At 29.4% G+C, this 15,991-nt stretch overlaps 1 protein-coding gene across 3 annotated transcripts in view; it reads left to right on the forward strand.

The window, feature by feature from the left end:
* Positions 1–15,991, forward strand: part of LOC129976558 (uncharacterized) — a 106,281-nt gene that overhangs the window by 66,733 nt on the left and 23,557 nt on the right. For all 3 annotated transcript variants that reach the window (XM_056090187.1, XM_056090188.1, XM_056090186.1), the window contains exons 2-3: positions 1,811–1,905; positions 8,628–8,909. In XM_056090187.1, the coding sequence (XP_055946162.1) occupies positions 1,812–1,905; positions 8,628–8,909 (376 nt within the window). In that variant the 5' untranslated portion in view covers position 1,811. The remainder of the gene's footprint in view (positions 1–1,810; positions 1,906–8,627; positions 8,910–15,991) is intronic.

The raw sequence follows: 15,991 nt of genomic DNA on the forward strand, positions 1-15,991 counted from the left end.
CAGAAGTGAAGCGGCGTGCGGTTTACAAAAGAAGCATTTCTTTGCGAATCAGAAAGAACTATCAAAAAGTAGGAATACTATTACAGTTTTAGGTAGATTCCTATGGGAAGACCACCTATTGCAATGGTTCTCACGACAAAACTTCAGAAAAATATCCTCAGTTCTTCACTAATCATGGTCCCTAGAACCCAAAACCACCCTTCGTTCCAATGTTGTGTTATTTTAAATACCCATGTTATCATGGATAACTAAAGTAATTTTGTTTGGATTTTTATTGGATTATAATATGTTGTTAGAAACATAAATTCTCGGAAGGGTTCGCAAATGGCCCATCTAGCTCAAAGGGAGTGGAAATGGTGGGGAGTTGAAATTTTCATTTCCCTATAAGTTTCTTATTATTGAAGATAAAAAAATATATCCAATTAGCCAAATTAGTGTCTCTTTATGACGAACAACTTTTATAGTTAGAGGTTTTTGATAATCTTAGAAGTTAGGGGCTGAAAAGTGATTTTTAAGCCTTAATTTTGACTGGTTCTAACATCCAAAGTTTACGTTGCCAGATAATAACTTAGATGTAAAGAAATCTACTTTTGTCTTCCAGCTTGCGGAGAGGATTTTTTTTGCCTAGTTACATATTAGTTTTTAAGAATTTGCTGATTTGGGGTTCAGAGTACGAAAACTACTTTGACTATCCGTAAAAATTGAAAATAAACATGAATTTCGGATTTTTTTTCATTGCATGTGCATGTTCACCTAGACGCGGGATTGGTAATTTTTAATATGTCCGACATGGATCTATCAAGGAATGAAATAAATAAATTTTATTAAAAAAGGAGAAGTGTGCTGAAAATTAAATGTAGAGCATGCTTTACATTCATTCTGTCGCAGAAGTCAAAATCTTCCACATTTCTTACCTTTTTTTATATTTCTTTGTCATTATCTTTGCCGTTGATGAACATTTTCCAAAAATGTATTTTTCGAAATCAGGGAGATCTAAAACGAGGAGATTCATTGAAATCTCGAGATAGAATTTTTTGATGATACGTATACGAGATGTATATGCTATGTATACTAGAAAGTAAGAACACGTTTAAGTTAGATACATAGTAGAGAAAGAGAGAGAGAGAGGTAAAAAAGCACTAAAATGAGTCTATAAAGACAAAATAGATTTTTTTTCAAATATTCGTGATAATATGTTGCTTTTCTGAAGATTTCTGTGTTACATCATGTTACGAAAATTATCATATCCGAAATTTATTCTTGCTGTTCACGACAGTGCATTTAGTCTTTACCTATGAATCATTTTTAACATTTCTTGGTTTTTATTTGGCCATTCTTTATTTCTAGTTATCATTATAAAATTGCATAAAAAATACAGACTAAATTTTACTTAATTAAAACATATGAGAATACACAACAAACTTTAAAAATTGATGGCATTCAATATGACATGGGTTTAACTGGTTTGAAAACTCCATCGAAAAATAAATGTCTGGATGGATGAGCTGGATCTCCTCCAAAAGCGAAGTAAATAAATGCTTTACATTCGATCTTTTCTGCCGACTGTGGTAAATGCATATAAATTATTAATTGATTATTAAATGCATATTAATTTTTAATTGATTCATATTTAATTTCAATTAAAATTGAATGTCCGATAGGAAGGTACTATTTTATATCATTAGCATTGGCATCTAAAGGTTTTTCAAGTGTTTTCATTTTGCCATATAAACGCAAATTATGTTTCTTCTTTTTCTTCAATTAAAGAATAGTTCAATCGACGGCTAATGTTTACCATTTTTTCCCCCAGCATGACTGACGTAAGAAAAACTTGGAAAGGGACACGCGACAGACGTCTGCTGCTCATTTTCTCGACATGGTGGAGTGTGTTGCGGTTGTGCCAGTGTAAGTGCTTTCTTTATTTTCTTCTATTATCAGCAAAATAATTCAAAATATTCTCGGAAGAAATGAATGCCAATATTCAGATAAATATCATGTTTTAACGTGTATATCGGAAATAGTAAAGTAAAATATATTAGTCGTTGATGAAGTCAGTCAAGGTAATCTAGTGTCTGACTAAGCGCTGTGTGTGAACCCCAAGATATTCTAAGGGAAACAGGAATTCATAAATTCATCTAAGTACAGTTTATAACTTACATATCGTTAACTTACATATTGGAAAGCAATATACGTTCGTCAATTGATGAAGTCATTCAGGGTAATCTGATGAATGAACTAAGTGCTGTGAAACTTCAATGAAATACTACATACAATATACAGATTTCCAATGACTCTCTGTAACTGTTAGTATAATTGTTTTCCTTTGATTTTTTTTATAAAAAGTGAAAAATCTCGACATTTTCAGGTAGTACGCATAAGCAAATATTCAGCTAAATATAATTTATAACTTGTACATCATAAACAAGAAAGCTAAATCTATTTTTTAGTTGAGGATCAGACAACATGGGAAACGAATTACATGTTGTGAAACTTCATTGAAATGTATACAATATTCAGAGTCTCATTTCTTTCTAGTCTCTTATTTTCTATACCTCTTAGAGTTAAGTACATATTTCCAATTGAAGAAATGCCCTAGACTATGCAATTATGTTGTTAAAATTAATAAACAGACTGATTGAAGAATTACGAAGTCTATATTTAGATACAATCCGCATATCTCATTAGTCATACTTTGTAAAATATTTTTAACATAATAACATACAAAAAAATTTCTCAATTTTTTGAGACAAAAGTTGACCGAGTAAGGAAATTTTGAGAATTTCATTATTTTAAACCAATTAATAATTGCCTCCAAAAGGCACTGTGCAGTGATTTGTAATTATTCTCCGAGGTGGCAATCGAAATGGTCTAAAATTATGAATTGCACAAATCATCGATTCAACTAACATAAAATCTAGTTCATTATGTCATTTCAAACAATCTTGTTATTGTTAGTTATCCCCCTTGAATTGAAGTCCAAGAGATCGTTTCGCATGATAAGAATGTAAACTGACTTCCCATACACCAGCTACCTCACAGTGGCGCCAACACAGTTAATAATATGAGAGGGAGAAGCATCGGCCGAGTAGTGGCAATGGGTATACATCTTTTGGCCTCTGATGAAGAAGACCTTTTTTAAGGCCAGACATTAGCCTAGATAAGAGCGTTTGAACACTCCTTGGAATGGTGCACGCCAGAGATGAGCCTGGACACCTAGCGCCATACTAGTCATGCTCTGGGGGAATCCTCCATTTCGTTTTAGTTCTTAGTTTTAACAAGGTCAAACAATCTTTCAGCATGAAATATAAGCATATTTTTAGCATTTGAGAAAAAAGCAATTGAACTATGACTAGATTGGACACCCTTTATATGTTTATTAAGTCCTATCATTGAAATGTAAATCAGTATTCGTCTTTTAAATCGAATCAATCAGATGCTTCCATTTTATTAAATACATAAAAATTTTTAAAAACAAATACCACTTTTTCGGCAAAATTCGAAGTGTTTTATATCAAAAATACATTTGCGCTTTCAGAATGAGAAATATCCGTGCTGTTAAAATCAGTTTTAATTTCTGGTTTACCAAGGGGCTCAGAATCAGTTAACTTTTTGATTGGTAAATGGGAAAAAGTTTTTTGAGTGCACGAAGTAAGCAAGATATATTATATGTTTCTCTAGAAATTCCTTAACTTATTAATTGATTATTTGAAATTTATTTTAATTATTACCTTCAAATCTGTGTACGAAAACATTCTTACAGTATCCACGTAAAATAACCATGGAGTTGTATATCTGACATAAGGGCCAATGGTCAGTGTTGCTTTTGAGTCCTCGCGTTAAGTAAAATGTTAAAGGTGTTAGGAAATGGCAAGTAAGCGATGTCAGAATGGTAAATTTTTGTTTTGTAAGTCGGAGATCATGCACAAGCACTTCAATTTATTTCCTGTGAATGAAATCTCAGCACCCACAAGATAATAACAGATTGGTTTTCATCCAATTTATATCTTGATATCCTGTAATAAGTATACAGTATCTAAGAGTTTTTCTTCTTTCTTTTTGTAAAATTCTATACCTTGAATCGCTTAAAGCTATAAGAGAAATGTAATTGAATTGCAAACGCGGGATTAAACACTAGAAAAATTCATGGGAGTTCGAAGTCTTAACTGTTACTCCATCTCTGATACGCTTATGCAGGTCATGTATAGCCACATGTTAATATAAAATTTTTTATGCGTAAAATCGCGTTTGTCAGGAAAGATACCTATATAGATGACCTTAAAAAGCAAAACCTTATCTAAATATAAATTTTGATCCAAATTGGTAGAGCCGTTTCCGAGATGCACGAAATAAATTTATATATATATATATATATATATATATATATATATATATATATATATATACAAGAATTGTTCGTTCAAAGTTAACCTATTTGATGAATAGATAATTTTGCTCCAGTTGAGCATGTCTTTTATAATCGTACAGAATTAAAATTGATAATTTTTTTTAACGAAAACGTACCAGAAATGTAATCATTGGTTCTAAATCATTTGCTGCTAGGTTAGAACAAGAGGAGCAATTGTAGCGGACGTTCATAAAGGAAATGACTCAGATGTGCACAATAAATGATAAAACAAACATTACATCTGAATGAGTTGGAATTTACCAATATTTCGGAATATATTATTCATAAATCTTCTTACTTAAATCACTTGCCGACGTTTCTTAAAAGATTATTTGGCTATTATTATTACATACAAGGACAGAGAGACAAACGATTCGTGAATTCTTCCATAACTGGGAATAAGAGCGAGAAACAAAACAAAAGCGAAAAGTATTCTATTGCCAAGGCCGCTACAGACATCATTTTCTGGATTTCTGGAAACAATGGTTTCGGTTCCTCAGAGTTAAAATAGTCCTTTAGAGAGATTGTCTCCTTCGCAGAGTTTCAAAGATGTTGCCTAACATAAATCGTCAGAAAATGAGTGTATTTTCTTTGTCAAAATTTGTTTCAAATAGAAACAGTATTCCTCGTTCCATGTGAAAAATTCCTGACTGTGATTGCATTTATGAAAGGAAAAATTTATAAATATGTTTCGCGATTTTTAAAAGAATATTCTTCATATTTTGATGAACAACTGTCCAGAAATAATTTGGTAATAACTCTAACTGTATTCGACGCTGTTCGAATTATTAATTTATTCGAAGTTTTAATTAGGCTTTTTTGGATTCATTTCAATTATATTCTAATTGGTTTGATTGTTAAATAATTACAAAAGAGTACTAAGATTAATTAAAGGAGATTTGAATGCGTAATACGAAGCAAAATAGTCAGATTATGCTTTAGGCTTTATTTGTTTTCTCTATTTTGTTCATTAAATTTAATTTTTATTATATAGGAACGATAATACGCATACAAAAATAGTATGTATAATGTAAAATGTATTGCAAGCTGGCTGAGTTTATTCTAATTTGATTTATGCTAGACAATTAGGAAAAAAAAGGGAAAAATATTTAAAACCAAGCAAAGTAGCCTGATAATACTTTAGGCCTTATTTGTTTATCTTAATTTTATTTTCAATATTTAATTTTTATGGCATAGGAATAATATACCTATAAAAATGCATGAATATTGTAAATTGTATTGAAGCTGCACTGACTCAAATGTGATTGTTTGTTGAACAATTGGGAAAAAAAAGGGAAAAAGAATTAAAGGTGATTTAAACCTCTAATGCAAAAAAACAAAAACAAAAAAACATGAAAATGTTTTGGGTTTCATTATCCCATCTTTGTTTCAATTTGGAAATTTTATTTTAATTATAAAGCAACGCTATTTTTACTCCCAAAAATGTATTTAATAAGGCGTGAGATTCAATTTAGAATCAATTTATTGTGCAAAGTATCAAAAAATATTATTAAGAAGCATACTTAAAATATTCTTAAAATTTAAGATTATTTTTAAGATTTGAAAAAAAAGAATGTACGGAAATAAAATTAGTATCTCAGAAAAAAATATTTTTTAAAATTTGTAATGTATTTTTTCACTGTGGTGTGAAAATGGCTTTGGCGCGCTTTTGTGGAAAAGCGTTAATGCCAAATTCATACAGCTTGTTTTTGTACCTTCTTCTCCTAACAGTTTAAACATTGAATTTTCAAGCATCTTGTTTGTAAAATGTTTTATAAATTTTGATTTATTTATCTACATTAATTAAAGTTATTAAAATTAATTAAAGTTTTGAGAACTCTTTTCTTATTGAGTTACTACTACAAAAGAAGTAACTACGTGTAAAATTTAGTTGTTTAGTTTTTTAGTCAGTCCAACCGTTTTCTTGTAGAGCATTCTGAACGTTATTTTTAATATGCATGCAGCAATCTACAGGTAATATGTCTGTTGACGTTAAAAAAAGAAAAGGAGCTATATTAGTAAAATGTAATTAAATATGCATACCATTAGAATGGAAAATTTAGTGCAAAATAATATGATTTTAAGATAAATATAAAATGCAAATTTGTTTTCTTGAAGTTTCATTTTCATTTACAACTTTATGATTTATACAATGTTTTTTTTATATAATTTTGAAAATATTTTTTGAAAGAAAATATGACATTCAATTTTTTTTATCAACTAAGTCTTTAGTAGGGGTTTCCGGAATTCCGAATCTTGATATTCAAATTATTAATATTTTGTTGTTTTGAAATATGCCCGATGCGTATGTTAACGCATGCATTTTAAAAAGGCTTAATGTATTTTTTTATTCTTATTTTCATGGAAAAACTGTTCTTTGGTTCTAAGAAATATTTTTAAATGGATAGTAGTTCTAGAAATTTCGCAATTTTATAATTAAGTATACAGCATTGAAATAAAAGGATATTTTTGTCTTAAATAAACAAAAGAAACCCATTAATATTCCTTTTATCGAAAATTCATCTGAAAGGCTTTCATCATTTGCGTTTCACAATTTTTAAACTCTATTATGAAGTAGCCATGAGATTTAAAGAGTGTGTGTCAGTTTAAATTGGTATCATATAAGATTTTTAAGAATTAAACCAATAAACTATTTGGAGAAATAGGAAACGAAAATAAACCAAAATCACCGAGGATATAAAAAGTGTCCCAAAATCGACACGAGATTTCAATTTGCCACCATTTGTGCAGTAAAGTGTTAGCAACCCTATTAAAAAAAACCATTTGGCAGCTGATAGTTTAGGGTTAGTAAAATTGGAACGTTACACGATAGAATAACGTGTTAACGAGATTTGAATTAAACAAAAAATTCAGTTTCGTTCTTTAAATTGTTATATTTTTATTGAATCTTAAAGTACACAGAATAGGGTTATATATAGAATAATACATAGGGAAAATGTACCAAGAGTGCGTATGTACCACGGTTTTGCTGGTACATACACACTCTTTTGTCAAAATTTTCCATGATCATTTTGCATGAATGTGGCTGAATTTCCTTGATGCACCTTTGAATTTTCTCCTTCAATGCACGCATACTTGTAGGCTTGTTGGAAGATAGATCTTTGACTTCAAATAACACCATAAAAAGGAATCCAATGGGATTAAAGTGCATGATCTAGGGGGCCAAAATCTCAAATTTTCGAACTGTGGCCACTAGATTTTCATTATTTTTAAATATTTTTCAACAATGAAAACACATTACTCTATCGTGTAACGCTGCTTTTTTACTAAACCTACACTATCGGCTGTGAGATGGTTTTTTAATTAGGTTGCCAACACTTTACTGCACGAAGGGTGGCAAATTCAAATATTGCGTTAATTTTGGGACACCCTTTATAATTGGAATGGCAATTTGATAAAATAGAAGGTAAAGTTTAGCCATCATTATAATAGAAATTCTAATCATTTTAAGTATCAACTGTGTTCAGAGAAGGTGCACTAATTTACAATTGTTCAAATGATTAACATCGACATGTGAATGAAGTAATTGGTGGTGATGGTATAAGGCTTGGCTATGTTTGGAACGGTATCTAAAATAACATGCACCACAACACCAATTGTTTATGGATTTGTTTCGAAACTTGTGCGAATTGAAATCATTCAGCAGAGCGTATTATCCAAATGTAACTAATTACTCGTAACTAAAGTAAAATATTGGTAACTAAAGAGTCTTCATCTCTTTTGGTCGTCTTTTCTGCAATTTGGTATATTTTTAAAAAAAATTTCTACTTTATTATTCTTCGTATATTCTTGTTCTACATTCTATTCTTACCTTAACAAAATGATCTTTCCTGTTATACATTTCCACATGATTCTGGACTATTTATGTTCTTTCCACTTCTCATAAGAGTTTATGTGCTGAGTTTTAAATCATCCTGTACGTAACATAATATAAAATTCTTGTATGATGATATTTGAATAAAAATAAATTAAAAGTGGATCGTTTTTAATATTATATGAGATTAAATAATTTAATTAATTTTTGGTACATGAAGGCTGAAAAAATAATTTGCATTTCAGGACAAAATTCGAAAATAATCGTACAATTATATAAAAACAAGGTGAATGTACTGATCTACTGATTATTGCCAATAACATATTATAACAGTTGTCGCTTGCATATAATATCAATATTATAAGCTTTTTTTATTTTATATACCAGGCCAATGTCCGGTGGGCTCCACATCGTTCGAAAAAGTGGCCGGCTCGTCCCTGAGAAGTGCCCGCCTTATGCCTCTCTACAAAGGCACTCAGGGAGAGGCCGCCATCACCAAAGAATGCCTGAACCGATGCCGGGCGTTGTCGGACTGCAACTCCATGCTTCTCAGCTACACAGCTCAGAACTGCATGAAATCGACCACTACGTCAGAAGGACGTAGAAGTGACGTAGTGACTTCGTCACCACCGTCATCGACCAGCTATTTTGAAAAGATATGCCTCACAGGTAAGTGGATTTGCTTTTATTTACGTTCGTGAAATTAAAGCAGATCCATTGAAAATCTCTTTTTAAGTTTTTAAATATCCATTCTGCTATATTATGCATGAAAAATGCAAAGATGATTAAGCTCAGGGAAAAATAAATACAAAAACAACAACGGAAATAACAAAAGCTTTTATCAAACCAATGTAAATTAGTGCAACTGCTTTTATTAAATCTTTTGGAATCATTATTTTTTTTATCAAATTACAAAAAAGATATTTCGAAAAATTTTTATATTTAAAAAAAGATTTTTTTAAATAATTTTTAAAATAAAACAAAATTGCAATTATTTTTGAATTAAATATATGCCGAATTTGCAAATGTCTAATTATTAAAAAAGATCCAAAATTCCAAAATCATATTTATTAAAGAGTTTTTCATTGCAATACTATAAATAAATAACGTATTTGTGATAAGAATTGTGTATATATATGATGCAGTATTCTTTGTATTTTTTTACTGTTAGTTGTATGTAATAGCCATACATGAAGTGAAAACCTACATTTCAAATGAAAATAATTTCATTGATTTATAGGAAAAATTATATGAGAATACAGATTTTGTAGGAAAGAAATGAAAATATTTTAAATGAATTATTATTTGGAAAAACGTAGTTGTTACAGGACGAATTAACGACTCTTTGCATTTTTTTTACTGTTAACAAACCTGAAATGGAGACGTCAAAATCACCTCCAAATTCGGCCTATCGGCTTTACATACGTGTTAGAGTAATGCAATAAAAACGGGCTCTAACAATTTAAAAAGAATTTAATACATGACCCACTTATTCAAAACTCTACACTTACAATTGCACACGTTTAATCAATATTTATATTTACAAGCTTAACATAAGAAAATCTCGTGGTCGGCAGGCTTCACCTGCTTACAGTCTTGCGGCTAGCCCCGTACTGCCACCTTGCTTTTTGATTGGCGAGAAAGTTGGCGCGCTGGCTTAAGTTGAGAGAGTTACATACGTATTTCTCTTTATTATTAGTAGAGATTTAGAGATGTAGATGATTGAACAGTTGCTTTGTCATTAAATACAGGATATCGTAAGTAATCAAACGGTCGAATGAGACAAAAACCGCATGAAGTCCCCAAAGCTTTCTCTCATACTCTTTAATAAGGGTTTTATTTCCCATTTACCTAAAGAAATGGTGTACCTTGGGTAAGGCAGAAAACGTCTTGTCTGGCACTGGCGTACAATAATTACGAAATATCAGAATTTAGTATTTTTACTAAATCCATCCAATATCACCTAAAGAAAAAGAAACCTTTTTTTAAGAAGTGTTTATCTATCTGTGATCCTTGGCGTGTTTTTCGGCGATTAATCCTTGGCATGCGGCAAATAGTATTCGAAAATAGTACTTGAATTTTAGATGCTTTTTCGCAATGATTGAAACAAAAGTTTGACACAAAACTACAATTGCAATCACAAAGTCACATTCGAAATTCGAAATATTTAAGGTATTGCATTTACAAACTTCTGAAAGTACAGACATTTGCCTTAAAATTTGACAGATGTTCACGCTATGAATGCTAAATCTGTGTTTCGAATTTTATCCATTTAATTCTCTTTGTTTTGCACTTATATTCGAACAGCCGTATAGATAGACTTTGGTCTTTTCTCGAAATGTGATAGAAATCTATAAATTTGGTGTGAAGCTCATTCATTAAATTTCACCTTCCACCCTTTCTAGCTCAAAGAATAGACAGAGAGAATGTCACAGATAAACGGACAGAGAGAAAGACATATTGTAAAAAATAAATTTTTCATACTCAGAGAGGTCTGAAATTTCGAGATTCGTCAAAATATTGAGTCTGAAGTTTTTGACGAAAGCAGTACTTTCGCGAAAGTAAAAATTGCACACGGCTCATGGAAAGTTCATACCAGAAAAACTAAACCACTGTATTTTAATGTTATTAGAAATATTTAAAAATTAATCTTTTACATGTGTACGAACATAGAACATTTAAAATGAAATAGGTTAGGACATGGAAATTGCCGTGAGTCAATGGACGTACAACGGACTTACTTGTTAGATTTAACGAGTCAGCAACCATAGAAATTTTCCCTTCCAATTTTCTTTTGTCACACTTGCTCAGAGAACAAGAGAGACACGACCTCGTGATTTATTCTGAGATATGCGTCATTCCAAAGATGAAATCGTGCCTTTCTCGTCTGAATTGAGTATTTTTCACCTTGTTTCGTGGTCCAGAGCTCACTAAAGCTTGCGCACTAAAACGAAGGGTGTTCCAACATCAAAAAAAGGTTCATAACGTAACATAAAACATAACAGTCAACATAAATACTATGTAGAGTCGTAATGGGTTTAAATTTGTATATGACATTTTGAGATATCTTGTATGTATGCACTATATTTATTTTATAAAATAAATATATATATACATAAAAAAAGTTTACTTAATTAAAGAAACTGTATATTATAGAATCTCCGATTACCAAACATAATGACATAAAATAATCCTAAATCAAGCAAAGAATTTAAAAGTTGTGACTACTTAATCACAAAAAGGTAGAATAGAATTTTAAAGTTTAATAGAAGTTTTATAGTTTCAGAAATTTTCTTTATTAAATTTAATAAAATTTATACGGAGAGAAATTATCAATGTAAATTTGTTTAAGAAATGGTTCTCAAATAATTCTCGGATCTGAAAGTTTTGGTCAATATTGGATAAAAATGTCAGGGCAATCGAGTGTATCAAAATACTATTGTATCAAATGTATTTTATGCTAAATTTGATAAAAACAAAGTCTGGTTCAAAATATTTGTATAAGTTATCTACATGTTCTGTAAATTACTTCTGTGATAAGACTTTGAAATTGTTTCATTATTTCTAACTATTACAGCATATATCAGAACCCCTTTATTGATGGGTTTGTATGGGTTTATTGATGATTTTTGTAATTATTTTAAAGATTTGTGAATGTTAGTCTGTTAATTATTGCTTATTCGTTTAGACACATTTTATCCATTTTTTAAAATAATATATTTTGTAATATAAAATAAATTGGCTCAATAGAATAGTTTTTAAACGAAGTTTCAATTCTCCTGATTGAAATTTTTTTTAAACCCTCAAGGAATCGCCGTTTCTATATAATAAAATTTAGCATAGTATTAAACATTCTAGTCATTTTACGAACAAATGATTGAAACTTTATTAGGTTTATTAATTATTGCTTTTTATGATGTTTTAGATTACAGTATAAAAATAGCTGAAGTTATTAATAGACTTCACATGATATTTAAATTTTCTTACTAGAACAACTTTCAAAATAAAATGATTAACATCTAAATCATCTTATAAATAAAACGCTCTCTTATGAAGATATGCAAACTACATCTGGAATAAGCAGCTATCACAAGTCAAAAGTGTTATCATTTAAGTACGAAATGCCTTATTTCATAGAATATGGTACATTATTTCTTGAAATAACTAAATGTGCTACGAGATTACAACTAAGTCATGTTATTTTATGAAATAACTAGGAATTATATGAAATTATTGATCTATCCATTTGAACGGCAACAAAGGAAGTCAAGAGCGTTTCAAAATCAATACCTCATGAAAATCGTGAATACTTCATCATATATCAGGTATAAATTCTTACGCAGCGTATTAAATATAAAGCTGATCTTGGACCATAGGCAAATTTTGATCAAATTTATTCAAATTTTAAAATTTATAGCGTTTTTTTTTTCAATATCTTAAAATATACCCAATGCATATGATTTAGCAATCAGATCTCCAAGAAAAGGTCTCTCGATCTTGACCAAATTATTGTTAATGCTGAATTTTAATCCGACTTCAAATTTGAATCCTTTAACATCTTCCAAAGCGTTTATAGTTTAATTTTCTTTTGTCTTTCGGTAATAAATACTTGATTAATTAAAATAAAATTGTTTTTATCACATTTTGTTTAAAATAGGAAAGAGAAAAGTGTATTATTGTTAATTTCTTATAACTGTAGCAAACTGTTGTAGCTAAATGAAAGCTCATTCGTTAAATTTCAAAAATACTTTTACTGTTTTGTTTCGGTAGCAATTTTTATAACTTGTTATAATATCTTACCTAAGATTTTACATCAAACTTCCAATAAAAGCATTGTCTTAGGACAGATTTCTAGAAGATGTTATTAGTTTCATGGTCATCCTATTGTAAAGCAAGAAAATTTGCATTAAATTTTGTGAAAGAAAGAAAAAAATTTATTTCCTGTTTTATAAATTATTTCTCTTTATTTATTTTTCATGTGACATAAATTTTTTGTGTATATGACCATGCATTGCTGGATGAATTTTGCAATGCATTTGATATATGACCACAATTGCTAGAAGACAGGTTTTATTTTGAGATTCAGTTTTATAGTTGAAATTACACCAGGAATATTTTTTTAGTTGAATGATTGATGATTCATACTGTTGCACAGATGTCGTTATGTTATTTGTAAATTATGTTTCATTTACTTTTTAAAACACTTGTTTAGTAATCTCTTGATATATATTTAAAAATATTGTCAAGAGCCAATAAATATAATAAAAATAACATATTAATTTCAATAAAATAGCTAATTTATTGAATAACTAATTCCAATAATAAATAAACAAATAATCCCATTTTAAAAGAAGAAAATTGATTGGATGATCGACAATTCTTCTGACATCCCAGAATTCTTTATTGTTTCCTGAAATTATTGGATGACAAACGATTCTACTGTCATCTCTTAGTGATTTTAGAAGTTGATATTTATTTTATTTACTATTATTCTCTCTCTTGGGCTAGTATTTCTTTATTTTAACATTTTAAAATAAAAATTATTTATAAGAAATACATCTTTCTGCTTATTTCTCCGTGGAAGAAATAAGAGATAATAATATACTAGTAGTTTTTAACGAACAGTTTAATCAACCGAAAAATTGGCTTGTCTGGCTGTTATATTATTATTATAGAATATATTTATATAAAATTCCATCCGATTAATTGATCAGACCGAAAAATATTAATTTCATGGAATCAGTCAGTTATAAATTACCGCGCTTTCAAATTAAAAAGTGTATAGATTACCAAATAAAATCGGAAATGGAAAACTTACTTCGGAGTTATCGTTTGTGTTGCGTTCAGTAGTTGAAAGCTACAGATAAATAAGAGCAACTAATTCGACCACAAGTTCATTATTACTGGAACATTGGAAGTTATTCTATATGTGGTATAATACATTGAATATAATGCGGTGTAATTTTAAAATTATATTCTAATATCTATATCATACATAAATTTTTTGAGAAATACTTGTAGTTCGTAAGAGTGCGGTTACAAATTATATAAATAGTCGCTAAAGAATAAACACAAATTGCGAATTATAGAAGTGCGATAGTTAAACCTGAAAAAAAGTTCGAAAACACCAAACGATTTTCACGCGATTCGTTGTGGCGCGAAATTATTTAATTAAAAATAAGGACCTATACAATAAATTAGTAACGTTATCTGAAGGAATTAATCAGCAAGAACTTAATTAATGTCTAATTTCTATTTTTTCTATTATTTTTAAAGTACAATAAATAAATAAAATAAACCAAACGATAAATTAGGATCCCAATCTGAAGATGACGTCACTTCATAGAAACGATGAACCGGATGTCCAACGAAAACAATTTTCGTATATTAAAGTTTAACATTGGCAAAAGCATGTGACTGAATAATTTAATGGAATTATGAAAATAATTTGAATTTCGTTATAACAATGACAGCTTGCTAATACTACCGCTTGATATCAAATTAAATTTAAAAAAATTATTGAAACTAGAAAAAAATCTATGGACATGATATTGGTACCATTAATAATATAATTTTAATAAAGTAAAATTATATCTCCTGAGATGTAGCTTAAAACACCAAGAAGTTACTTAATTTTTAATAAAGTGGTACCTTACTTAACTTTGAACTTTTATAAGTTCACTATGGCCTTTCTTTAAGGCATTGGAGGTATGGGATCGTGTTATGTTTGAAACAGTACGTGAGCGAAATTTCACCAATATAAAAGAATATACACACAAACATTCATTTTTATAGATTTTCAAAGATTACGTTTTTATTTTTTGTTTCCCTTAAATGTGATAAAATTTGGAATATAGTTATAAAATAAGGTATCAATTTCGAAGCACGATTTTAAGATAAAGTTATTTTCGTAAAAAAGTAAAGAAATTTTTTTAATGTTACTTTTTCCTAAGATTAATTTTACATAGAAAATTTCAGGTGCGCAATGGATTGGTTGATAGCTTGATTTAAAATAATTGGAAAATTATATTGCATTATATTCACTATCGAATTATCATAGTGAATAAAAAATTAAGTGGAAATGATTAAAAATTAACTATTGATGATTCTTAAATGCTTAACTGCGACCATTTACAATTAATTACTCTGCTGCTGATGAATGATCTGAAAATTTTTGATAAAACTTGAATTAAAATCTGCATTTTTCTTATTTAAATATGCGTAATATAAAAGTGAACACTATGAAAAATATTCTGCCTATAAATGGCCTATATTACCAAATTCCAGGATACTATAGGAAAGAGTACTTCTAAAAAGAATAAGATTAAAAAATGAAAAAAAAATCACTCGATATTAATGATGAAACAAAATTATCCTATGAATGAGGATTTAATTATAAAGGATGGTTCTATTAATGGTAGTCATAGGTTAATATAATTCATTGTTTCACATAAACAAGCCCACTTGCTATTTAAATAAAGAGCTTAATAAACACAATTTCCAGAATCAATATACCATTAAATTGATTCAAATGGAAACAAAAATAAAAATAATAAATTAAAATTTGGTATAGCAAATTTCCAGTAATCATTTGAGAGCAATGCCGGCGTCCTGGCATAAGGGTAGCGCGTCTTCCCCGTGATGAGTCCCAGTTTGGGCATGATTGTTCTTCCTCTGTGTTCTATCTGTGAGGTGAGTGAATGTGTCCCCCCCCCATAAAAAGGGGCTGTGCAAGCGAATGTGAGAGTTTC

Source organism: Argiope bruennichi, chromosome 7, assembly GCF_947563725.1.
Source record: "Argiope bruennichi chromosome 7, qqArgBrue1.1, whole genome shotgun sequence".
Taxonomy (NCBI): Eukaryota; Metazoa; Arthropoda; class Arachnida; order Araneae; family Araneidae; genus Argiope; species Argiope bruennichi.